At 44.3% G+C, this 26,554-nt stretch overlaps 1 protein-coding gene across 1 annotated transcript; it reads right to left on the bottom strand.

Annotated features, from left to right (window-relative positions):
* Window positions 1-16: 16 nt before the first annotated feature.
* On the bottom strand, window positions 17-25,108 carry SIN3B (SIN3 transcription regulator family member B). The gene is made up of 19 exons (XM_039338482.1): window positions 24,971-25,108; window positions 22,028-22,134; window positions 21,683-21,836; window positions 20,381-20,647; window positions 19,309-19,452; window positions 18,503-18,625; window positions 16,931-17,020; window positions 16,574-16,692; window positions 15,400-15,607; window positions 15,148-15,264; window positions 12,845-13,083; window positions 12,302-12,485; window positions 11,476-12,223; window positions 7,740-7,909; window positions 4,738-4,911; window positions 4,292-4,384; window positions 4,038-4,132; window positions 1,990-2,194; window positions 17-1,887 (listed from the first exon to the last, which is right to left on the bottom strand). Exons 1-19 carry the CDS (start codon window positions 25,106-25,108, stop codon window positions 1,657-1,659), a joined length of 3,606 nt encoding a protein of 1,201 aa, XP_039194416.1. The 3' UTR covers window positions 17-1,656.
* Between the last annotated feature and the right edge of the window lie 1,446 nt (window positions 25,109-26,554).

The following is a 26,554-nucleotide window of genomic DNA, read 5'->3' as shown; positions in this document are numbered from 1 at the left end:
GAGAAACAAGGGAATCTTTGCATTTTAAAATCAATATTTTATTTTACTTGATGTGCAAATAAATATTTTTTTTAAAAACTACATTTAAAGAATTGCAAAGCAAATACAAGCCAAAACCAATTTAAAAAAAAAAGCAAGAGATCCTTCAGAAAAACCGAAGAATTATTTTCGTGTCTTCTCTTCCGACTATTGACAGGTCTCTGTGGGTTTCATGTAGCCCTTGCTAACACCACATTGCGCGATGAGAAGGATACAAAGGAGAGAGTCTTGCTTTGTCCACTCAGATTATAAATTAATTGATTTATAAAAGGATGTGTAAAGATGGCCTTGAAAAAGTTTGAGGAAAAAGAGGGGAGGAAGGAGGGTGGTCTAGAAGGGGATAGAATTCTCAAACTTCACGATGCCCCCCCCAATCAAACACACATTAAGCCACAAGCTACCATTTAGTAGTAGTTTCGTAACAGAATTTGGCACAGGCAGTCATCTCTGCTCAGGTACAAGAGAAGACACAATTGAAGATCTGGGAGAAGAAGCTGCTGGAGACAAAGCTGGTAGAGCTGGGACTTCCGAATGCTGCTCAAGGCAAAATGGCCTCCCCTCCCTTGGCAACAAGGGAATTAGAGAAGAGAGGGGGAATACAACCGTCTATTTCACAAGTCAAAGAAAACCCCTAGGCACCAAGGACTTTCTGGAAACAGGGAGGGCAGTGACCCCTAATGGGAGACCCAGAGCTTCAGCACAAAACCCCCTAACCCTGCATCAGGGGATCTTTCCACTGAAAAGTCCAGCATCTCTGGACGTGCACCTCGTATCCAGAGATGGGACCTGCAAATCTTGTTGCCGTAAGAGGCACACGGATGAGAATGGCATAGGATGGCATACTTAAGTGAAGACAGCAGAGCCCGTGTGGGAGGGAAGACACCTTGAATCTTATCCAGGCCAAGTTTTAGATTAGACTTTTAAAAAAGGTTTTGAAGATGGGTGGAGAGAGAATACAAATCCCAACCTCTTATTCTTTGCAGGAAAACATGGACCGGTGGTTCTTGAAGAAATCTTGGGTGCTCCTTTTTTTAAAGGGGTGAAAGCCCTAGTTGTCCAGGGTGCAGCATCCACTTGGATAATTCTCTAAGTAAGAAGGTGCCAAGGTATACTGGCGACTCAGCCGTGCCACCCATAGAATTAGAACATAGGGGGAAAGTGAGCTAGAAAAGTCAAGGTTTCCACATTTGGTATGTTGTTTGCTGCTCAATGATACAAACAGGTCGCTGTTGTAGGTTCTTGAAGATCTCATCCCCAATTGGTAACAATTTTGGAACTTCTTGAAGAGCAATGGCCTGTCTCGTCTAATCCACTGACCTCTTCCCTCCTAGAGTTCAATCTCTCTCCTGGCCTACGCTGAAAGCCCCCACTTTAAATGAGAGCGAGAGCGACAGAAGCTGCCTCCATTCTGCTAGGGGTCCATTCTTTCTTGGACAAGCACACCCATGCTGCATGGGGTAGGGTAGGATGGGGAAGAAAATCATCACAGCCCCGAGTGGGACCCCAAATGATAAAAGCTGGTTGGATAAATACCAGTGATACATACATTGTCTTCCCAGTCCATGAGGGCCACTGGAATTTGGGGGTGGGCGGGCGGGCGGGCGGGCGGACTGGAAGTCAGGGCGAGGAAGGCTGGCGGCTGTACTGCACGTGATAGCGGTTGACAGGCACCCCATGTACATTGACAGTCTCACAAGTTGTCTTGCAGGGCAGCAGGTCCTCATCCTCATCGCCCATCAGCCAGTCCTGGACCATCTCGGCTGCTTCTCGGTTGACGTGCCTTGCAAGCCAGCGCTGGTGCCACTCTTCAAAGCGCTGGTGATGCCGCAGCAAGACTCGAGGGGCCGCCTGCAAGAGAGACGGGGGAAAAGGGGTGGGATCACAAGTGATCTGGGAGCTTAAGTCTCTCTAGCAGGCCGCTGCCCAAATGGCCCGCTCCAGAAGGCACACCTGTTTGGCTCGAGACAGCGCTCCCCGACGATACATGTAGTCTTCAGCGTTCATGATGAAGAGCATCTTGTGTGTGTTCAACTTGAACTTGCAGTCCACATTGCAGGCACTCTCCACACCGATCAGCTGCTTCCAGGAGCTTTTCGCTTTGTCACGCATGGCCTGGATCTGCTGGCACTGCCATCGCCGGAATTTGTCAAGGTTCCTGAGAGGGGAAAAGAGGACAGACCTCAACCTGGGTTACTTTGGGGGAAGGAGGCAGCAGGGGAAAAGGGGGTGCCCCAATCACTCTTCTTCAAAGCTCTTCGAAACAGATAGTCTTTGATTACGACTGATGGCTTAGGACAGGGGTCTTCAAACTTGGCCCTTTTATGACTTGTGGACTTCAATTCCCAGAATTCCTCAGCCAACGTGCCTGCCTGAGGAATTCTGGGAGTTGAAGTCCACAAGTCATAAAAGGGCCAAGTCTGAAGACCCCTGGCTTAGGATCATTTGAAGTTACAATAGACCTCCTAAAAGGTGCTTATGCCTCTCCCAGGTCACACAATCGCATTTTGGGTGCTTGGGATTTGTGGCTGTTTGCAGCATCCTGCATTTACATGACTGTGATTCATGATGTTTTTGCCAAAAAACAGGGCTTACTTCCAAATTTTGGCAAAAATGCCCTATAGCAAACAATGGGTTTGCTTAGGGATTACCACAAAAAACAGTATCAGTCACTTGATGACACATTTTACGACTTTCTCAACTTATGACTATAATGGGCAGGCCCCATTGCAATTATAAGTACAGGGGAATTCTGATCACCTTTCAGCCAAAATGCAAGCCATATTTTCAAGGAGCAAGGCAGAAAATACTGTTAGGTCTGAAACTATGTCCACACAGACTTATCCTTCTATTCATTTCTAGAGTAAGCAATGTTATGCAAAAAATGGAAAGGAAATTAAAGGTTTGAGATCAGAAAAATATAGCTAAACTAGCTTACACCAAAATAATAAATTGTACCTCTTTGGTCTTTGGAGTGGAGTGGAGTGGAGTGGAATGGAATGGAATGGAATAGAATAGAATAGAATAATAACTTTATTGTCACTTTGAATGTACACTAATCGGCATAAAATAAAATGAATTTTTTTTGCATACAGCTCTCAAATGGTCACCACCTCCAATATACACCACATAAATATGACAAAAATAAATACAAAATTATGCATATACCCACATATATTACACAGAGAAACAACACAGTCTAGTTCGGATTATGTATACATGTGCATGGCGAGAAAAATGAATCTTGCAAGTTTACCAGACGGACGGCATAGGGAACAAAGCTATTACAGAATCTGGTAGTCCTGCTAGAAATACTTTGAAACCTCCTCCCAGAGGGGAGCAACAGAAACAGACCGTAAAGTGGGTGTGTGGGGTCTCTAACAATGCCAGGCACACCTTTTCAAGGTCCCATTCCCACTGCATTCTGTTTCTTTTGACACTCTCAACATCCACTTCCCTATAACGAAGTGAGCAGAACCATGCTCTTATACAAAGTTGTTTTCAATTTCTGAAACATACATTCACTCCTGTCATCAGAGTACAAATTACCCACTACAAAGTGTGTGAATTCTTTAGAGGTGTCTGTAATCCTGTAGTAGTATGAGAGTCAATGTGATCAAAACTTCGTCTAAGTCAGTGTTTCCCAAACTTGACAACGCTGGCTGTGGAATTCTAGGAGTTGAAGTCCTCATGCCTTAAAATTGTCAAGTTTGGGAAACACTGGTCTAAGTCTTATTAATCAACAATTTCAAGCAGATTCACTTTATAATGCTTTCCCTAAACCAATTTCCCAAACTTGACTGGCTGGCTGGGAAATTCGGGGATCTGAAGTCCACTCCTACATTTTTGCAGCAATCACTCACTTAGATATTGTTTTCCTCACTTGTAGTATTTTTCACTTCATCATTCCATCAAGGGTCATTTTTCATATTTCTGGTTAGCACATCTAACTAACAGCAGAATGACAGAGGATGGAAAACAATGGAAAAAGAGCCACTCACCTCTGCAGAAAGACCGGCTTTAAGAGGAAGCCTTCATTCTGACTGCTCGGGGTCCCTTCCACTCCCACATACTGCTCCACATAATTAGTCAAATGCTGGAGGAGACAAGACAGCCAGTTGCTTTCTTCTCCGATACAGGAAATCTGAAGTAAATTATCCCTTTCTGCCCTCCTGGGAATGTTTTGTTCCATGCATTCTCCAAGGAACATGAGGTCACGTTCATCTTCGAAGGAGGGGAACAAGGTTAGAATTACCTGGACTTCTGTGGGGTCTTCAGCTTGAGTCTCTTCTGTATCCAAAAGTTCAATGGTCATGATCACTTGGTCCTTCCTTTGAAGGAACATCACCTGTGAAAAAGAGGCAGCATGCAAAACAGAGGCCCAAAAGAAGCTGTCCTCACCCGTAGGCACAAAGGTGAGACATCTCCCCCAAATGCTAATTCCCATACATTCCCACCCCCAAATGCTAATTCCCATTCTCATTAAGTGGGTAATAAAAATAGGCTACCTTTAAAAGTTCAACAGAGGAGAGAAGATATTGTCAATGTTGGAATCAACCCTCCCCAACTTGGTAACTTTCAGATTTACTGGCTTTCAGTTTTGATCATATCAATTGGAAACTGAAGTCCAACCTATCTATCCATCCACAGCTGTGGGAAGGCAAAGTGTGGAAGCTTGTTTTGGGAAAGGGGCTGCTGTACCTTGAAGCAGTTCTCATCGGCCATGCAACGTTCCGCCTTCCACTGGTAGCTGGTCTCCTTTGCGGCTCGTACACATTGCGAAGACAGATTGCCACCAGCCGCGCCGTGCTTTCGCTCGCTCAGATACAGCTCCACAACTTTCAGACAGACATCATCACTCACCAAGTGATGCAGCTGTTGTCCCAGAACAAGCAGATGTGGAGGAGAGAGAGAAGCAGAAAATACCAACATCAAGTAGGGCACAAAGGCCACAAAATGGTCCAGCACCTGCAACCTCATTTAGGACAGCTTAACCAGAAACACATTAATCTAACTTATTGCTAAACAGTTCAACATAGAGGTAGACCTTGAGTTATAATCATAGTTATAGCCATCAGTGACTGAAGTTACCATGGTGCTGAACAAAGAAACTGACTGATCTCAAAGTTCCCCCATCATCATGTAAATAAAATTTGGTCACATGACTACCATTTTCCACCTTCCCTATTGGCTTCCCACAAGCAAAATCAATGGAGAATATAGTAGTAAGGATGCAAATCACTCAGATAAGTCTAACCTCACTGTCCTTTCTTCACTCACATACATTCTGCCTCCCTCCCTCCACTCATCGCATGCACCGCATCCTCCTTGCTCCCTTTGCATTCAGCCTAAAAGCCTTCCCTCCCCCTTCGCTTGCACACATGCCTTCAGCTCCGGCCTTCGCAGGTCATTCCTGTGCTCACGCACACGCATGTGCCATCCTTCTCTGGCCTTCCTACACTGACATGCATCCTTGCACCATCCTTCCCCAGTCTTCCTGAGCTTACACCATGCACACATTGCAACACTCCCTGCCTGATCTTGTGCAGCCTGCGCAGGGTCTCCCACATCAACCCACCACTATGCCCCACATTCCATATCTGGGGCTCTCTACGTTTGTCATGTAATGACCCACAGATCTTGGGGTTAAAATGAGGGGAAAAAATATTGGATTCCTTGCTGATTTTGTATGTTTGCCCACTGGCAAAGAAATGATCAGTCTATCATTTTAATGGTAGGTTTATTTTAACAGTGAGAGACAGAATAACAACAAAAAAATCCAGAAAAACGCATTTCAAAATGTTATAAATTGATTTTCATTTTAATGAATGAAATAAGTATTTGATCCTCTATTAACCAGCAAGATTTCTGGCTTCCAGGTGTCTTTTATACAGGTAATGAGCTGAGATTAGGAGCACTCTCTTAAAAAGAGTGCTCCTAATCTAAGCTTGTTATCTGTATAAAAGACACCTGTCCACAGAAGCAATCAATCAATCAGATTCCAAACACTCCACCATGGCCAAACCTTGGCTCAGGAATTCTGGGAGTTGAAGTCCACGAGTCATAAAAGAGCCAAGGTTGCCTACCCCTGGCCAAGATCAAAAAGCTGTCCAAGGATGTCAGGGACAAGATTGTAGACCTACACAAGGCTGGAATGCCAAGCAGCTTGGTGAGAAAGTGACAACAGTCAGTGCGATTATTCGCAAATGGAAGAAACACAAAATAACTGTCAATCTCCCTTGGTCTGGGACTCATGGAGTTTCAATGATCATGAAAACGGTGAGGAATCAGCCCAGAACTACACGGGAGGATCTCGTCAATGATCTCAAGGCAGCTGGGACCATAGTCACCAAGAAAACAATAGGTAACACACTATGTCACGAAGGACTGAAATTCTGCAGCACCTGCAGGGTCCCCCTGCTCAAGAAAGCACATGTACAGGTCCGTCTGAAGTTTGCCAATGAACATCTGAATGATTCAGAGGAGAACTGGGTGAAAGTGTTGTGGTCAGATGAGACTAAAACCGAGCTCTTTGGCATCAGCTCAACTCGCATGTTAGGAGGAGGAGGAATGCTACCTGTGACCCCAACACCATCCCCACCGTCAAACATGGAGATGGAAACATTACGCTTTGGAGGTGTTTTTCTGCTAAGGGGACAAGACAACTTCACTGCATCAAAGGGAAGATGGATGGGGCCATGTACCCTCAAATCTTGGGTGAGAACCTCCTTCCCTCAGCCAGGGCATTGAACATGAGTCAAGGATGGGTATTCCAGCATGACAATGACCCAAAACACACGGCCAAGGCAACAAAGGAGTGGCTCAAGAAGAAGCACATTAAGGTCCTAGAGTGGCCTAACCAGTCTCAAACCTTAATCCCATAGAAAATCTGTGGAAAGAGTTGAAGGTTTGAGCTGCCAAATATCAGCCTCAAAATCTTAATGACTTGGAGAAGATCTGCAAAGAGGAGTGGGACAAAATCCCTCCTGAGATGTGTGCAAACCTGTTGGCCAATTAAAAGAAACGTCTGACCTCTATGATTGCCAACAAGGGTTTTGCCGCCAAGTATTAAATCATGTTTTGCGAAGGGGTCAAATACTTATTTCACTCATTAAAATGCAAATCAATTTATAACTTTTTTGAAATGTGTTTTTCTGGATTTTTTTGTTATTATCCTGTCTCTCACTGTTAAAATAAACCTACCATTAAAATTACAGACTGATCATTTCTTTGTCAGTGGGCAAATGTACAAAATCAGCAGGGGATCGAATAATTTTTTTCCCTCACTGTACATTGACAACTGGGACTGCCTAGATTGCCATCACTAAGCAATGTGGCCATGTGACTTTATCACTGCACTGCGTAGTAATGGCAATCCTGGTCCCAACTGCTGTCATAACCCAAGGACTATTGGTAATGCCAAATGGAGCAGCATTTCTGAATGGCCTCAACTGGACATAGGTAACAATTTTAGTTTTTCCCTCATGGACAAAGTTCTCAAATTGTACCATGAAATCCTGAATACCTCAGAGCAGGCCCAGCCTTACAAACTAATAACAGAGCTCACCACAAACAAAGGGGCTGTCTGGGATGTTATTTCTGCACAAGAGGTTCAGTAGGGGCCAAATTATAACAGGCCCAAAGCAGATACCAAAACAGTCTCTCATAGATCTTCCCCACACCCTGGACAAGGATGCAGTTACCTGTCGGACAATGTTTTGTACAAGCTTGTCCATGGTAAAACCAATGTAGGCATGGATGGTGAACATCTCTCTCAAGGTGTCCTCATATTGAGTGGGGTCAATGTTGCCATCCAGCAAATTCCTCACCAAGTCTAGGAAAGCTGGGTAATATTCCTCCAGCTCCACTTCACCTGGGGGAAGAACAGGAATCAGACACCCCGTGGAAAAAAGAGAACTGCTTGAACGTCTCTGCAGGAAAGTGTGGGGCGCTCAGACAGATGCCAAACCAGTTTCCATGCTTATCTGTGCGCCAGTGATTTGAGCGATTTTATGTAAGGGACACCAAGTGTTTAAAGGATAGCCTATCACAAGGATTCGATATGCCACATTCTGTAAGTGAATGATAGGACTTGCTCTAAGGCAGTGTTTCTCAGCCTTGACAATTTTAAGGCATGTGGATTTCAACTCCCAGAATTCCACAGCCAGCATTGCTGGCTGTGGAGTTCTGGGAGTTGAAGTCCACATCCTTAAAATTGTCAAGGTTGAGAAACACTGCTCTAAGGCCCTTGCCAAGCTGCTCTTCTCTGCTGTTGGACAACTTGATTAGAGAACCGTTATACAACATAGTGACCTCTAGTGGCCAAAAGATGTATTGGAGGTGTATTGAAGAATGACAGGGATACCTGGAGCTGGAATGGACGTTTTGGTGTTTTCCAGATATTCTGGATTTCAACTGCAATATACTATGTCAGTGCCAATATCCAGCACATTGAAGGGCTCCAGATTGCCTCCTCCTGTCTTACAAAAACAAACCCTTCCATTCCAACCATGATTCAGCTTCTTAATCTTTTCCTGATTTCAAATAACACAAAAGCCTTTTTCTCCAAAAGGGGACCTCATGATTCGCAAACATTTAAAAATATAGTGAAACCCAACTGAGATCAGAAAGGATGTCTATTCTTTCCAATGTCCATTAAACCATCAAATACGCAAATGACATATATCGATGTGAACGTTCATTTAAAATTCTTTAAAATCTTTCTTAAGTGCCAGACTACTTTGGAGACAACAGAAATCCTAAGGGGCGATTATCCAGATGGTAATTTTGCCCACTGCATCTGAAGTCCGCTAAACAGAGATTTAGAAAATAAAAATGTCTCTAAAATAAATGTAATATAGGCAACCAATCCATCAAAACTATTAAGGCAAAATCAGATACAATGCAAGCAAACTCAAAGACCAGGTGAAACGCGAAACTTTCCAGGGGAAAACCCTGCAAACTTTTAGGGAAAGGAAAGCTTCTACTACTGGAAAAGGCTACCCATCTTTTTTATCTGAACCAGGCATATAAAGAACTAAATTCCATTTACCAATAAAGTCTAGTTTCCTACTTATTCTTTTATAAAGCATTCAAAAATCTGCAGCTTGGAATTGAGTTGCTGTCCATAAATTGGGGAAAGACGAGATGAGAATAGCTGCTGCCTTTAGGCCTCAAAAGATTTCTAATCTGGAAATGCCTCAAAAGCCACCGAGGTTTCTCAGATGCACCCTAATCACAAGGCAAAAAAAATATATCTGCAATTCAACCCACAACAATTCAGTAATCACACCAGGAAAACAGAGTAGAAGTTTTGAAAAAATAATTTGCAGGAGAGCTAAATTTTCAGAGGAGTCTCTGCCCATTGGTGAGGATTAGTGGAGTGCAGTGATGGTGAACCAACGACATGTGTGTCAAAGGTGGTATGCCACGACGTTTTGGGTGACAAACTAGCATTCGCCAACACCCAGTAACTATTCTCAAAAGCATGCTCCATGTTCTCACACAGCCTCCACTAGAGGGCTGTTTTCTCTCTCTCTCTCTCTCTCTCTCTCTCTCTCTCTCTCTCTCTCTCTCTCTCTCTCTCTCTCTTTCTCTCTCATTCTCTCTCTTTTTCTCTCTTTGTAGGGGGTGTCTCTGGAGCCTAAGAAAGCCACATCAAAATGGAGCATTCTTTTGCACAGTTTTCAGAGGCTGCAGCCACGGGACAGTCTTCTCTGAAGCTGCTCCAAGAACAAAGACTTCATGCGACCCAGAACAGCCTCGGTAGACTGCGGGGGCCTTTCACCCCCTGAAAATAAGCAGCGTGTGGGGATCCTGAGGAGTGCTGGGCCACAGAAGCAATTGCTCTGTCCCCCCAGGTTTATGCACCTTGGGGAACGGCGTGAGACAGCCTGTCCGAAGGGAAGCAGAGGTTGCCAGGGCTGAAGTTCCTTTTGTTCATGTGTGTGAAACACTGGCAGGCATTTTCTGAATTTTTGACCCGTTGAGCTCAAAATGTTTGCCATCACTGACTTAATTTCGATAGAAAAGAATATCTGTAGCTCAGGATTGTAGTGTGGGGCCCCCTTGGTTCTCTCTGAGCTTGGTTGTGTTCTTGCAGACGTTTCATTACCCAGACTAGGTAATAGCTTCCGTTTTTGGTTTAATCTGTTTTGTATGAAACTGTCTATGCAGCAAATAGGAGAAAAAAAATCCATGCTCCTCCAGTGATAAAAACTATAATTTCCCCTAGAAAATGAAGAGTCATTTCAGTTTCTCAGATGCAATTTGCATCCAATAGGGTTCTGAAAAAAAATGCCAGCCTTACAACCCCTCATCATTCTATTTTTATGTATTATTTTTTTAAAAAAAAAAACACATCCCTATCTAATTCACACATACATCCTTCGGAAGTTTGTGTAACTGTTGGGAAACTACCAGCTAGGCTGGAATGAGGGATCAAGTGAGGGGTCTACGGCAATTTGCCACGGCCAACTCGTCGCAGTCAACTTGCTGCAGGACAAGAGTTACATGAATATCGAAAAAAATAGTGGAATAGAATCACTGAAGAAAGGATGCCAAAGGAGGGACAGAATGAAATGTGAATGGCCAAAATTAAAATATTTTTTTATTTATTTTAAATAAATAGAATTGTTAAATTGTCCCGCAGCAAGTTGTCCCACAGTATGAGTTGGCCATAGCGAGTTCTCCTGTAGCGAATTGGCCGTGGCAAGCTGGCCCATTCCATCAAGTGAGGCCTAGAGCAGTGGTGGCGAACCTCTGGCACGGGTGCCAGAGGCGGCACTCAGAGCCCTCTCTGTGGGCACACGTGCCGTTGCCCCAGCCTTGCCTCCCCCCACGACCCCCTCCTCTCCAGCAGCCCCCCTGAAGGAGAGTCGCCCCCGAGCATGGCCCACACGGAGTAGTGCAGGCAAGGACATGGCAGCCAAGCAGCGTAGACAAGACTCTGCCCTCACACCCCATCATGCAGTTGATGCTGCAGGGTGCGGGTAGAGGGTGTGGTTGCCATAGCACTACTGGGCTGCCTGGGCGATCTGTGGAGGGCCCTGGAGGTGGTGAATGGTCCTGTGGACAAGCGGGGTGGGGGATGGGGGGAAGAGTGGGGGCGGGGCAGGGGTTGGAGCGGGGGCAGGGCCAGTTTTTGGGCACTCGGTCTCTAAAAGCTTCGCCATCACTGGCCTAGAGTCCTTCTGCAGCTGCCAGAGGCATCACCTTGACCTCCTCCAAGATCTATGAAACCATATCTGGTTGTTCCAGGGGAAGGCAAGCAGCCTCGGGAGATTTTTGTAACTTAGACAGAAAACAATGAAGCCGCTTCCTTTATCTATTTGCAAAGGGCTCTCCCCACTTGTGCCTGAGAGCAACCAATGTTCACGGGTTCTCCCCTCTTCCCTCCACCCAAACTCTTTCGAGATGCTACCGGCGAGGCCGACTTACTCGGTTGCTTCAGCCTCAGCTCCATGGCAGGGTCATTGGCCCGCTCCTTCCGGCCTTCGCACAATAGCTTCTCTCTCTCTTTTTCTGTCCGATACTCCAGCAGCTGCTTCTGTGCCTGACGGTAAATCTTGAGGAGCCGCGAGCAAAGAGTCTGATGAAGGCGAAGGAAGAAGTACCAGTTGTTATTGGCAAAGAAGAGGGTATAGACGTTGTCCAGGGTAAGGTGGGAACGAGCGGAAGGCACAATGCTTTCCAGACTCCCTTTGTCCTTTGCAGGGCTGGCAGGAGGTGCTGGGGGGTTTCTTTTGCGCAGTTCGTGGCCCTCCAAGGCAGATGGCTTCTCCTCCATAGGGCTCGCAGGCAGGCCGGGGGGATTCCTCTTTCTCAGCTCATGGGCTTCCACCAGGGTCGATCCCTTATCCTCCATAGGGGTCGTCTGTGAGCCAGGCGCATGCCTTTTCCGTAGATCGCGTGTCTCCACCGGGTGAGCCTTGGGGCTCCCCTTTTCCTCGCTGGGCAACTCTTCAGGAACTGGGTGCTCAGGCATCTGGGAGAAAAACAGGTCCGGGATGAAGTGATGGACAATCTGTCGAATAGTAGCCTGGTCCTCCTTTTGGATGGTGGGTTGCCGTTTCACATAGTAGCTGACTAAGGCAGCTGCGTCATCCAGGATCTGCTTGTCTTCATAGACAAAGATGAGATGCGGCTCGTTAGTGGCTCCCCTCCCCTCCGAGTGTTGCTCCTGGTGCTGGAAATACACATAGGAGAGATCAGTGAGAGAATCAGGGCTCCCTGTTCCACCCCTAAGAGAAGCCCCGATGCTTACCTCATCGTAGACGCTCTCAATCTCATTCAGCAGGCTCTTGGAGCGCAAGGCTTTCGTGTCGTTCTGCTTGAAGTTTGCAGCCTGGTGGTCAAGAGACTTCAGGTAGGCCTTCTCATACTGCTCTCTCCAGATCTTGTTGAAGCCCTGCTGAGCTTCTCGCCACTCTTCTTCCTTGGCCTTCAGCCTGGAACAGAGCAGATGGCGCTGAACTTGGAAACCAAGCATAAATACAAGACTCCAAAGAAATGCTGCTTCCAGGCCCAGCAACCAGAGAATTTTACATAGGAAGTGTCATGCACGCTGTTATATTACGGCAAGCATTTCAAATATAATCTCCAGGGAGAGCAAAAGGACGGGAACTATTTCAGTAAGTTACTGTACCTCCCCCCCCCCCAAGGCTAGAATCTTTTAGATGTGTTGGAATCCCAACTTGCAGAATCCTCAGCCAGCCACGCCACAAAATAGGCTGGTTAGGAATTCTGGGTGTGGCAGTCAGGTTGGGGGTAAATTGAATAGATTGAAAAGGAAGTGTGCAGTGGTCACCTCTTCAGAATAACAGGGAGGGCAGTGATAGGGTTCTTCTTGAGGCTCTCAATGATCTCTGGGGCTTTGTCACCGTAGATACGGTAGATGGCCCGGCGCTGGATCACTTCTGACGTGCCACCAAGGCAGTCGTCCAACCGGAACTTCTCTTGATCCTCCTGCGACATGCGGGTCAGTTTTTTCTGCACACTTTCTAAGACACGGATGGTCGCCAAGTTGGTCTCTAAGACAACATCCAGCTGCAAAAAGAAAGCCAAGAAACAGAAAAGAAACAAAAGGAGGGAATCTCCTTTATCATGAACAATTCTTTGCAGGAAATTAAGACAATCCAGCCCAAACACCCACGAGACAGTCACAGCAGACAATTAAGCCATTCCCACCCAAACCACCAAAATAGCCTGCCAGCTATTATTACAATTATTTATTAGTCTTGTTACAGCTGCTCCACTCCAAAAGAGTCATTGTGCCACAATGCCTAACAATCCCAACCAAACATGGCATGAACCAATGTACTTTAACAACATCTGGGCGCCCATATGGTGAACCCCCGTGCTAAAATGTAATAGTGACATATAAACTAGTTCATTTGATGTATGAACCATTATCTCGAATTAATAATATATTTATCTATACCTTTGAAAGAGAAAAAATTTTTATAAACAGTGAACTCAAGAAATTGTTAACAATGACTGTTATCAAAAAGATACTGGGGGATAATGCAGATTTTTTTTTACTAAAGAGTCAAATAATACACACAGAATGATTTTTTTTAAAAAAAATCCTTGTTCTTATTCAAGGATTGTGAGTTATGACAGAACAAGATTTGTTAAGCTCCACTGTTTGAGTAGGTCCATGCAAAGGTCAATAATGCTACACCAGAAGTTAAAATGTTCCTGAAATGTGAATAGTATATTTCCCACTGGAAAATCAGTAGATAATTCTCAGCACTGCAGATTAAATGAAGGTTCTGTTATGTTAACTGATACTATTAATTGCCAGAATGGATCTGGATCCAGAACTAGCATCTCAGGCCACTATAGAACTTGATCATGATTGGATCTTGGTTCATGACTGCTCTTGCTAGTAAATAACTATTTTGATACACTTGTAATCCAAGGTATGTTATGCTCCAAGTAGACTAGATATCATTTATAATGCAACTGGTTTCAATTGAAAACAGTATACAGGTCGTCCTCACAAAAATTAATTTAGTGACTATTCAAAGTTACAACAGCATTGAAGAAAGTGACTTATGACCAGTGTGCATATAGCTGCAGCATCCTCAGGGTCATGTGATCAAAATTTGGGTGCTTGGCAACTGGCATGTATTTGTGACAGTTGCGCTTCCGACAAGCAAAATCAATGGGGGAAGCCAGATTCATTTAATATCTGTGTGATTCACTTAATTGCAGTGATTTGCTTAACAACTATGGCAAAAAGGTCATAAAGTGGGGCAAAAGTCATTTAACAACTGCCTTGCTTAATAACGGAAATTTTGAGCTCAATTCTGGTCATAAATAAAGGACTACTTGTATAACAATTAACTTCCTTGAGTGGAAAGGGAGGGGTGCTATGGTACTTTCCATCCAAGTAACCAACTTTGTGGATGTATTCGCTTTACTAAGTTGATACTGTAATCTGCGAAATGGTAAGAAATGACAAATCTTTTAGAGTCTTTCAGTTAAGTAGGAGATGGCAACCCTATAAAGCTAATTCTCAAGCAGAGCTTCCTTCCACAGAACATGCTAGGAAAACATAGAAGAGGACATTGACTAAAAATGTCTCTTCTGGTCCACTAAAAATGTCTCTTCCGGTCCATAGATAAAAAAGAAAAATAGAAATACAGTATTTAAACTCTGATTACCGTTAATCAGTCTTACATCCATTCCCAGCTTTCGGACCGAAAACTTAGCAAGGTTCACCTATTACAGAATCATAGGGTTGGAAGGGACCTTGGGGGTCTTTTAGTCCAACTCCCGTACCCAAGGCAGGAGATTTGGTATGGTTCTGACTGAGAATGAAGTATGAACTACTGGTAGATGTTAGATTCTGGTTTATCACTTGCTGCAAAGCCTGAGCTGATCCAGTTATGTTTTACTGCACAAACCACAATTAACAGAATCATAGCTTGGTATGAACCCAGTCACTGGCAGCTCCTACCAGCAGTAGCATTCCAAGATCCCAGGCAGAGAGGCCTTTTCTGCTTTTGCTACCTGTAGAAGCTGGGGATCAGATGTGGGACTTTCTATGCTCAGTTTCTGACCAAAAGGACAGTTAACAACTATCAGATGAAGGAGACACACCTCGAAGCGTTCATCTTCACATCGATGTAGCTGCTCCTCATAAGGAGTTTTCTTTGAGCTGACAAAGGTTGAGTCTTCAGACCAAGATGGGAAGGAGACCCAGGTGTCATTTAGCACCTGTAGAATTTAAAGCACACACTAAATCAGCCGGATCTTTTGAGCATCTTCCTACGGGGTCCTGTTCTCCAGTGTCTGATGAATCCCCTTTGCCTTCTACTCCCCATTCTACAAGAGATTGTAAGCACTACCTACCTCCTTGCAAATAGCTGTCCTGCCACTGCATTTGGGTTGCTGGTAAGTCTTGGGGAGGGCTCTGTAGCTGGAACCAATACGCTTGCAGGAAGCATAGTCAATTTCCCGGCACATCCCATCCCCGGAGCGATCACTCATTGGGGAGGCAAAAGAGAGCTCCTTCACTCCCAGGAATGACTTGAATTGAGCAAAGAGTTCAGGGAATTTCCTTCAAACACACAAACAAGCAAACATAGGCTAGAAACTGACAGGTTTAAAGAGGTAATAGAATCTTTTTTTGAGGAAGAGCACACTGAAAAGTAACAGCCTGCCTTTCAGCACTAATCACGACTAGAAGAAGAAGATAAACAGCAGATATCATTTCTCTAAGATGAGCGCAGACAACCATCTTTCTTCAGGAGATAATTTACTTTATCATCATCGTCAATTTTTCTTTGAATGGACTGTAATATCACTGAAAAGGGCATGGTTGAATGTTTATCTCCTTAACGATTTTATCTTGTCCTTAAAATATAAAAAAAAAAAGGTCACTGAAATTTCAACTCGGCTGCCTTGGGGTTTTCTAGGAGGAATGGAAATATGGAGCTAAGTGGTTCATGCTCTAAAACTGCCCATTTTTCCTAGATCTGTTAAAACAAGAGAAAGCTGTAACCATGAAGCACTTCACGTAACCGCTTTATACAACTGTGGCAACTGTGTGCAATTTCTTGAGTTGCCTGCACTTTGGTGGCAAAATCTGTAAAATGATTACTGCATTCTCAAAGTTACATAACAATTGCAATGATGCAGCTGTCAACGGCACAATATACTGCTTTATTATTTAAAAATCATGGGATCCACTGAGTTCATAACTATTTATTCCAGTGAATTAACTGCAGCAATTCTCAGTGTGAGACTGTCGTCTCATGCATATTAATAATTTGACAAAAATATTCCTCCATGCTGTCAGGAAGAGATTATTTGGGAGACACACTCTCTCTCTCTCTCAACAGCCTAAAAGCAGGGCTGGGCAACTAGGGCAACTTTATGACTGGTGGACTTCAACTCCCAGAATTCCTGAGCCGGCATGGGAACTGAGTTCGGGAGCTGAAGTCCACAGGTCATAAAGTTGCCATAGTTGTCCAGCCCTAGTCTAAAGAAACAAAGCTCCAAATTGAACATTAGTCTTTCTTACCCCAAAAAGGGTGTGATCAGCTGAAGCAACTCAGAGCCAGAGACCAGCTCTTGGTTGAAGAGAGCAATGCAGCGGAGGAAGTTCTCATAGACTTCTTGGCTCTTGAGGACTCGGCGTACCTAGCAAAACAGTCATGAGAGGGAAATGGCACCTTCTGTTTGCCAGGCACCAGCTGACAACAGACCCACTGAAACGGCAGATTATAATCTGGCAGTACAATCTGGGGAACTGCTTTAATCGAGCTAGTGCAGTTTGCTATGAGTTTTAGGGGGGGCTCTTCCCAGGACTCCTTTTGCATTTCAAGGGTAAGTCTTGGTTCGTGAAGTACAGCTCTGTTCCCACCAGAAATAAACAGACCTTGTCAAAGAAAGAAAACTCCTGCAAAGTGCCGTATTTGCCCACGGTCGCGACGGACAGGTCCTTGGTCCCACGCAGCTTCATCTTTTTCTGTTGGGAGCATTTTACAAGTAGGAGCAGCTTAGAAGCTTAGCACTTAGAAGCAGCTCTTTACCTGTTTTCACTTTTCTTGACATTAAGACCCCAAAGGAAATACAGGTAGTCCTCAACTTATGCCCGCAACAAATTTCTGCCGTTAAGTGAGACATTTGCTAAATGCGTTTTGCCCCATTTTACGACCTTCCTTGCCACAGTCGTTAAGTGAATCACTGCAGCTGTTAAGTTGGTAACAAGGCTGTTAAGGGAATCTGGGTTCCTCGTTGATTTTGCTTGTCAAACGGTTGCAGAAGGGGATCACGGGACGCTGCAACTGCCATAAATGGGAACCAGTTGCCAAGCATCTGAATTTTGATCATGTGACTCTGGGGATGCTGTCTTAAGTGTGACAAATGGTCATAAGTCACTATTTTCAGTGCCATTGTAACTTTGAATGGTCACTAAACAAAGTTGTAAGTGTTGTAAGTCAAGGACTCCCTGTTCTTAGCAACTGGTTAACATTTGCATTCCCTAAAAAGCAAAAGGGTAACACTGTCCATCATAGGCTTCTGCTACTCCACCCAGTCACACTTACATAAAAATAGAACTGGTAAAAATGGATTTAGACCAGTGTTTCTCAACCTTGACAATTTTAAGGCATGTGGACTTCAACTCCCAGAATTCTACAGCCAGCATTGCTGGCTGTGGAATTCTGGGAGTTGAAGTCCACATGCCTTAAAATTGTCAAGGTTGAGAAACACTGATTTAGACCAATGTTTCCCAACAACTTCTGCAGCTTTAAGATGTGTGGACTTCCAGCTGCCAGAATTCCCCACCCAGTAAGCTGGTGACTTAGGTGTAGACATGTTAAAAGTACTGAGGTTGAGAAAGTTTTTCAGTTCATAATTATCTTTCCTCCTACGAGATTATTTTTCTGTAAAGCTCAGAAATGTAGCTGAAAAGTACATTTTGTCGAATTATAGAGAACCTACTGCCGGTAATAAAAGATATTTATAACTGTGATAGTACCGTTTATAGAAAACTCCTAATGTAGGACAGATTTATTGGGGTGAAAAGTTTGGGGGGCTGGAGGCTCTCTCCTAACTCCTCTTTCAAATTAAATATGTCAGAACAGCTTTTGTGAGAAACAACCTGCCCGTCTTTAAACAATGCTACAGCTGATGGGCCCTGGGCGCTCTAGGATTGGTTGTTTTCTTGCAGACGCTTCATTACCCAAACTAGATAACACCATCAGTGTTTGTATTAGTAAATATTCTCCTTTATTAATTCTACAGATGGCTGGTTTTAGCTTAACAGGCCAGCATAGCTAAATATGTGGAACATTTCATGAGTTCAGCCATTTTTTGATGGAAATACCCCCTTTTCTTCTCAAGGACAGAACTAATCAGCCAGTTTCAGCTAGATGGGTCACCTAAACTCCACAGCCTTCAAAATCACTCCTGCCCTTTCCCCCAGTTCTGCATTTGGTTCAGATACCTTGGCTGGGCTGGGCCCAGGACGGAGCAACAGAGACCTGGACCGTTTCTTACTGTTTTCTAGATGTTTCTCATGATCCATTTTGGGGATACTGTTGGCGTCACATGGCCCATTCCCTGTAAACTAAACCAAAAGGGAAAGATGTTGGTTACTGTTTGCTTACTGGTCTTTGTTGGTTAATGTTTATTATTCAGTTTGCACTGTTTTTAAAGTTTGCTAGCTGTCCAGAGTTGTGTTTGACTAGTGGGGGGGCTATATAAATTAAGATAATAATAAATGAATGGGCAGGAAGGAAGATGGCTCCCTTTAACAAACTGTTGAAAGGCATCTCAAGCCAGAATTGGGGAACGGGCTGCTATGAATCGCTTGCCCCCACTCAGGGAAGGGACTGTTCTTATTCTTGTCCAAGGTAGGGACTAGCTGCCAAACAAATGGCATTTTCTCTGTGGGGTGGCTGGGGGCCATTTGACTCTCCAGAGCAATGTTTCTCAACCTTGACAATTTTAAGGCATGTGGACTTCAACTCCCAAAATTCCACAGCCAGCAATGCTGGCTGTGGAATTCTGGGAGTTGAAGTCCACATGCCTTAAAATTGTCAAGGTTGAGAAACACTGCTCCAGAGGTTTGAGGCTGCATCCATCTGCTAATGAATGATACATGCTGCCCTTCAGTCTGTACAGGAAATAAGCCAGAATCTTCCACCCAACCAAGAAAGCAGCTCTTCTTTGCACCCCTCCCGCTCAGCCTCCACATTTGACAGCCCACCTCCTCACAATGGCCACATCAGAGATTTAGCAAAGACATACCAAAGACCTCTTTGCCTCCGGAAGGAACTGTCCAAACTCAGACAGAAGATCTTCCTGGCCCCGGAAAAGATTTGCCACTTCAGTGAAGACCTCCTCTTCCGACATGCCTCGAAAAGGGCGGCCTTTTGTGCTTAGCTGCTCCTTCTGCAAGTTAACAAAATGTTTTTATTCATTAGATTTATATGCCACTTTTATTTTGTATAACTCAAGGCCACATACATAACACTTCCTCCTATTTCCCCCCAACAACGATGACCCTGTAAGGTAGACTGGCCCTGTGAGAGAAAATGACCGGCTTTAAGATCACTCAGCAATTTACAAGCCTAAGGGAGGACTAGTTTTTAGCCCAGAAAGCAATATCAAACTCTTTCTGTTGTGAAATGTTATGCTAGTTGTACCTGTTTGAAGCAAAACCAGCATCAATCTAGGATAGCATCAATCTCTTGTCTGGGCTAACTTATGCTCATTCCTAATAATAATAAACCCTTTATTATCAAAGTTTAACATGTATACAGTGAAATTGGCTGAGCCTCCCTCTGTGCCCCCCCCCCACAAACTCACGGTGACTACAAACCCCCAACTTATTTCACCCTGTGAACTAATTGCACATCACGCTGGCCTCACGAGTCTATCATGCTAAAGTTATAAAGTTATGTCCCATTCAGAAGCCTGACAGCCCATGGATAAAAGCTGTTCTTCAGCCTGTTGGTACGCCTGGCTATGTTTCTGTATCTCCTACCCGATGGTAGGAGAGTAAAGAGGTACCAACCAGGGTGTGAGTCATCCCTGAGAATTTTCCTCACTCTAGCCAAGGCAACGGGCCCTGGCGATGTCATCCAGTGGAGTCAGGGAACAGGTTAACAAAGGACAAATTTCCTCTCTTCCCATCACATATGCCGAAACAACAAACATTATAATGGTTTCTACACAATACACTTAGGACAGTGGCTAGGTTCCCAGAAAAGTACTCTATCTGATTTTACCCTAGTCAGGTGCAATAAGAACTCAGACAGACCCCACCCACTATCCACTACTGCTTTCTGGACTCATGGGGGGGCCCATCCTCCTTTACCTGATATGTGTGAAGGATCTCCAAGAAGGAACGATAGATTTCAGGGTGGTCAAGAAACCGGGTCTTGATTTTATTCACATAACTTATGGCATTGTTGAACTCCACTGAATCGGATTCCAGAGGCATCTGAACTTTATCATCCTTGCAGGGCTGTTGCTGCTGGCGGAAATCCTCTGGGCAGTCGCCATGGTTGTGGGTGTTCTCCTGGCAGTAATGCAGCATCAGACTGCTGCCAGAGAGAGGGTTCTGAACTGGCTCCAGGGATATCTGGGGAAATGCAAGTCACTGTGTGAGGAATTAATCCAGAATAAATTCTAAGAGTCATTCCCTTGGTAAATATAGACGTGAGGCCTACAAGTGCCCCTACCCGTTGTCCCGCAACACTGTTGTCTCAGTATCTGACTCATAGCAGGGAGTCAATAGGAAGCAAATGCTTGAATTGCTTGGATTCACAAAGCAAGAAACTATCTTTCCAGAGATAACAATAATGTTGGAATTTACCGACCATGGCTAGCTTGGATGATGTAGGATGAAATCCAAGGAAGGTCCCTGGGTTCACTGCAATTAACCTCATATTAGAATGAGCAATTACATTATTTTTAGAGGCTTTCCAGCAACATAAGAAGAGAAAGGCCCACCTCCCAAGTTCCTTTTAAATAGAAACATTTCCAACCTGGGTAAGCAAAACAGATGCTCTGCCCATTACAGTTAGATACAGACCTACTTTGGATGGCGATACTTGAGTGATCCTTTAGCATAAATGTCTATGGAGAGTCTCAGTCATCCAGGTCTTGAAAAAGGTGTTTTTTCAAAAGGCAACTGGACTTTGTTTTTCCTTGAAGACGTTTCGCTTCCCATCCAAGAAGCTTCTTGGATGAGAAGTGAAACGTCTTCAAGGAAAAACACAGAAATTCCAGTTGCCTTTTGAAAAACACCCAATATCGCCCTCACCTCTCCAAAGAAAGAGCAACTGCAATACTTGGACCTCTAATGCCTGTTCTTCTTTTTGGTTCTCTCGTGCTACTTGTATTCTTTTCAAGGAAAGCTGGACTGCTACTGTGCTCTCCTGCAAAGTCTCCTGGACCTAAGCAAGTAGCTCTGCTGGGAAGAGGAAGGGTTTCGCTGTTTGTGGGTGCTCTTGTGGTCCCAGGGAGAGGCGGAATCAAAGCAGCACTGTCACAATGGTCCAAGGATCAAAAACAAAGGCTGGGAAAGCTAAGCGAGAGAAGATCCATCTGCCTTCAACTGTCAGCTGCCGATACCAGGATAGGAATACTTAAAACATAATAAAGCTCTTTGTACCTGGCCAGTGAGAGGTGACTGGACATTCAGCTTCCCATTCTTTGGAATCTCTATTCGGTAACCCAGGGGCAAGAAAGCGTTGAAGCCGATGATGAGGTCAGGGTGTTCATGGAACAGCTGAGAAACACGTCTGATGACACCTGGAGTGTCAATGCTGGACCCAAAACAAGACATGAAGAACAAAAGTAGATGCTTAAATCTGGCAATGGAGAATGGATTTAGGAGAGATGGTGTTTGCTCCTTCTCCTTCCTAAAATCTCCCACAAGGCTCAGTGAGGGTTTCATGCTTAGTCAAATCAATCAAAGGAGGGAAGCAGGGAATGGATTCTCTTCGGTTCATGTTACCTCTGGCTCTTAAACTCCTTCATGATTTCCAAGAAACCGTTATATGTGGCGGGGTCACTACCAAAACGGATCTTCACTTGATCCAGGTAAGAGAGGGCATCTTCTACCTGCAAGAAATCGTAAGAGATATTGAAAGATCTCTCTCTCACACACACACACACAAATACCCAAAAAGGGAAGAAATGTAATGAACAGCAGGTAATTTTATTTTCTAAACTAGTTCCAATCCGAGCTGAGAGACATGAAAAAAGCAAAACAATGCCACCAGTTTTCAGGCCCTAGAAACATCCAAAATTTATAGCCAGAAAAATCTCCATTTTGCATTCAAAATGGATTTGAAAGGATTTAGATTTCCTTGCCAGTACTAAAGGCCAGAGAAATTGTATTTAGCTTGTGATGGGGCATGCTGGAAAAAAACACTGCACGAGGCAATTTTTGTGCAGCAATGGACTTTGTGGATGAGGCACCGTATCACGAATGATTGGCTTATTTAACAAAATGGGCATGGGTCACCAAGTGCACTGTCACATGGAATTGGTTTGCCTTATGGGCAATGCCAAAAGATTATTTTTTCTTGGCTATCAGACAATATATCAAACAATTATTCTTATATTTCCAGATGGCCTATTGCTCTGCCTCAATATCCCCTACCATTAACCAGTCTTTTATTTATTACCACAAAGAGAGCCAGTTCTGCTGCCAAATACTTTTGTTTTATAAGACAGGAGACAAGTAGAAGCCAATTCATAAATGTACAGGTGCCCATGTATATGGTCTAAAGCAGTGGTTCTCAACCTGTGGGTCGGGACCCCATTTGGGGTCAATCGACCATTTCACGGGGGTTGCCAAACAAGGCTGTCCGCCATTTTTTTCCCCTTTTCTTTGGCCACGCCCCTGGCACCCGGTGATGTATAAGTGGTTGGGGGTCACCACAACATGGGGAACTGTATTATGGGGTCGCGGCATTAGAAAGGTTGAGAACCACTGGTCTAAAGTCACTCCCAGAGAAGATGGGCTCAACATAAAAAATCTTGGGACTCAAAACTGGCTCAATAAGCACCCTTTCGGAGTGGTGATACAAATTTTGGTGCTCTCCAGATGCATGAGATGGTAACTATCCTAATCCTTTGACACTCACTATAGTTGATTCTTTTCATACAAGTGCTCGGTATTCTCCAGTGTACATTAGGGAAGGGACTCACCAGTTTAAATTTTTAAACCATACCTCAGAGTGCCTGTTCTCTTTCTAACCAGAAGGACAGATTCTGCAATCGCTGTGGTACAACATTTTGCTATTGTGGCCGGGAATAGGTGGCGTACATCAAATTTTGCCCCTTTTATGATGTAATGAGAAAAATATTGTACCAGATTGATAATTGCACAGGCCCTGAAGAGGAACATGCACTTTTTTTTTCTCCTATTGGAAGTATTCTATCATGATAACACTCAAATCGTTATATTTATCCTGCTTCCCTTTACAGTTAAAAAAGAAATATTTATTCAACCTTCTGGATTTTTGGCTAGGTTGTAAGTTTAAGGTAAACTTACACTTTTTAATCATATTAGTGTTGTGACTTTAGACAAATACTGAGGATAGTTATAATTGTTTTTACATTTAATCAATTGGGATATTTACGCTGTGTGAATGCTTTATGAATTATGCCAGTGTTATAACCGATGTTACAATGATAAGAAAATCTGAGTGTGCCTGAGAGCAGAAGTGCTAAACATCTGAACAGCACTGAGCTGTCTAGCACTGCTATGGGGATGGGAGGGGAATCTCAGCCATTTTTCCTCAACAAAACTGTGAAGAGAGGAGTTGTTTTAAAAGACAGAAAATGTCACAAGACTATTCTCATGGAAAGTGGAAGCTGCTGTGTAGTTCTATGTGCCTGGTGTGAAAATAGGGAAAGGTGTGCAGAGATAATCTCTTGTACCCCTATTCTATGAGATGCTAAGATACAGCATTAGCCGCAACAGAATTGATGGAGCAATCTATGTTTTGGAAAGGCAAACGGATGCATCAAGTCTCACAAACCAGCCTCAGTTTAGGTAATCAGAAGCGGGATAAACACAACGTTTATCCTGACTGCTCTGCAATTCAAGACTATTTTTCACTTACGACAAGAACGTTAAATTGGCCATTGTCATTTTTTGGTGCATTCAGAAAGAGATTATAGAAATTAATCAGCATCCGCACATAAGATTTTACTGCCCAAGAATGTTTTGGAGAAAAACAGATTATTTGTCAATTTCCATTATTTAGCCACGCTTTTTGCTTCTGCAGCTGCAATTTTGCAATCTGCATTTTTATATGAACATTCAATTGCAGTTCTGATGCTTTATTTAGTGTTTGGTTTGGATTCTGTGCAAAATCAGCTTTTTCACCAAGGAGCTTCCAGTATGGGTTTACAGTGACAAAAAAACACATTGTTCACATCAGTAGGAAACAGAACCCCAACCCTGTTAAAATAAAAAGGAAGCAAACTATTGTAGTACACTGCCCGTTCAAATACAGCAACCTATTAAAAATTAAATAAAAATGAAAACCATCAAAACACGTGGCACTTAGCCATTTTAAATTAAAGGTGCCAGCCCACTTTTTTAAAAACTTTTTTTTTTACTTGACAGCTCACAAAGTAAGGAAAATACTCCTTGAAAGAAATAAAAAAGGAAGGCGATGCAAGGAGGCAGCGGGGCTTCAATGCATCTTGCCTTTCACATTGACAATGCAAAGAGAAGTGGGGTCGGGGCTGCGAGAAAGAAGGTCCTCTAACCTTATGCAACGGGGCTCAATGTTTGCATGCAGCCCATCCCACCAGCACCTACTGGGAAAAGAGCAGAGGGGAGGGGGAACCCCAAGTTCTGGCAGGTGAGGCAGAGATAAAAGGTCAATCCATGGGGAGGCGCCCCCTTTCTCTCCCCCGCCCCCTTCAGACTTACGTGGACTGGAAGCTTTTCGGAAGCAGGCGCCGCTACTGCGCCCCCTCCTCCTCCTCCTCCGGTCCCCCCAGTCCTGCCCCCCATCTTCGCTCCGCTGCTGCTCCCCCGGCCGCCTCCTCCCCCTCCCCCCGCCGCCATGTTGGGGCTCCCGCGGCGGCAGCAGCGGCGGCGGCGACTCTTCCGCCCCCTTCCGTCAGCCGCAGCGGCGCGCCCGAAGCAGGCTGCGCCTTGCGTCAGTGCGCACGTCCCCCGAACTCTAGGAGGAAGCGCCCGGAACCTTCGGGACGGGGGTCGAGGGAGGCGGCCGGAAAGGAAAGAGAAAGATCTCAGCGGAAAGGTGCTGAGAATAAGAGGAAAACCATAGAGAATGGAGAGAGAGAGAGAGATGGGTGGCTTAAGAATAAACGTTGCTAATTTGCCGAAAGCGCTCATGGTTCATAGTTCTTATTTTATAGAAAGGCATTTGGGAAGCGAGGGAGATAATAAGTCGGAAACTGAAAATTATCGATAGTAACCTTTGACATTAACGTTTTTCTCAAGAGACCAACGTTTCTTAGCACAGCACAGACCGTAAATGAGTCGCCAAAGTAATAACATCTAGCAACAAGACAAACATTCTCTATATGCAGAGAATTGGATCCTGGGAAAGTGAGAAAGGAAAAATGGGAAGGAGTTAAGATCAAGGAGAAATGAAAGAAAGGCTACAGTGACACACCCAAAGGAGCGAGGGCGTGGACGGTGGACCTCTTAAACAATGAATACCAATTGCTCACTATATTTATTAGCTGCAGGGATTGGGACATAAAGCCCTCGGGCTCAGCTGCATTTCAGCACGCAAAGAGCTAACATTGCAGAATTGGCATTCGTCGCCCAGGGTCATTTAAAGTACTATCCGCCCATTTTTAAACCGCAGAAAATGGACACTGCCTAAAATTGCCCGCACGATTGCTGCGCCCTATCCTGCCGCAGGCACGATGCCATCCAATGGCGGTGCTTTTGTTGACTGCAAGAAAAACAAGGGAATGGTGGATTCTCTCAGCATGATTTCCCTCCACTGTTGTTTGTCAAAATCAGCTGGTGGGTCTAACTATAGGAGAGGGAAAGCAAGGTTAAGAAGGACGAACTTGCCCCAGGATTTGAATGACTGTTTTGCATGAGTGGATCGGAAGCACCCTAACAATTAACAGCTGGGTGGAAATGGTTCAAGGGAAGGGGGTGGGGAAGGTGGAGGTCACATGACTTAAAGCAGCTTTGCGTCTCAAATTCTGCCCCTTTGTACCTTATATTGTGACTTTCCACTTACATTAAAAAAGGGACGGCAGTTGTTTTATCATGGCATGATGCTGCTTCTATAATAATCTATATAATTGTTTTTCAACCTTGGCAGTTTTAAAGATGCGTGGACTTCAACTCCCAGAATTGCAGGCTGGGGAATTCTGGGAATTGAAGCCAACATATCTTAAAGATGCTGGGATTGAGCAACGTTATATATAATTAGATGATTGCAGTTGTGTTCTAAAAGCAGAGTAGGTTCTGCTTTACACTTGTGCATTTATGTACATTTTTACAGCATATTATTAAAAT

Source organism: Crotalus tigris, unplaced genomic scaffold, assembly GCF_016545835.1.
Source record: "Crotalus tigris isolate CLP2741 ecotype Arizona unplaced genomic scaffold, ASM1654583v1 scf7180000017701.1507938, whole genome shotgun sequence".
NCBI lineage: Eukaryota > Metazoa > Chordata > Lepidosauria > Squamata > Viperidae > Crotalus > Crotalus tigris.
This window is presented reverse-complemented; position numbering and strand designations above follow the sequence as displayed.

Excerpts from the sequence above, each read along its gene's own strand:
- SIN3B (XM_039338482.1), bottom strand. The coding sequence starts at position 25,108 with ATGGCGGCGGGGGGAGGGGGAGGAGGCGGCCGGGGGAGCAGCAGCGGA. Across the intron at positions 16,693-16,930 it reads AGTTTTCTTTCTTTGACAAG|GTACGCCGAGTCCTCAAGAG; the intron begins GTCTGTTTATTT and ends CTGTTTTGCTAG. Across the intron at positions 15,265-15,399 it reads GGACAGCTATTTGCAAGGAG|GTGCTAAATGACACCTGGGT; the intron begins GTAGGTAGTGCT and ends TAAATTCTACAG.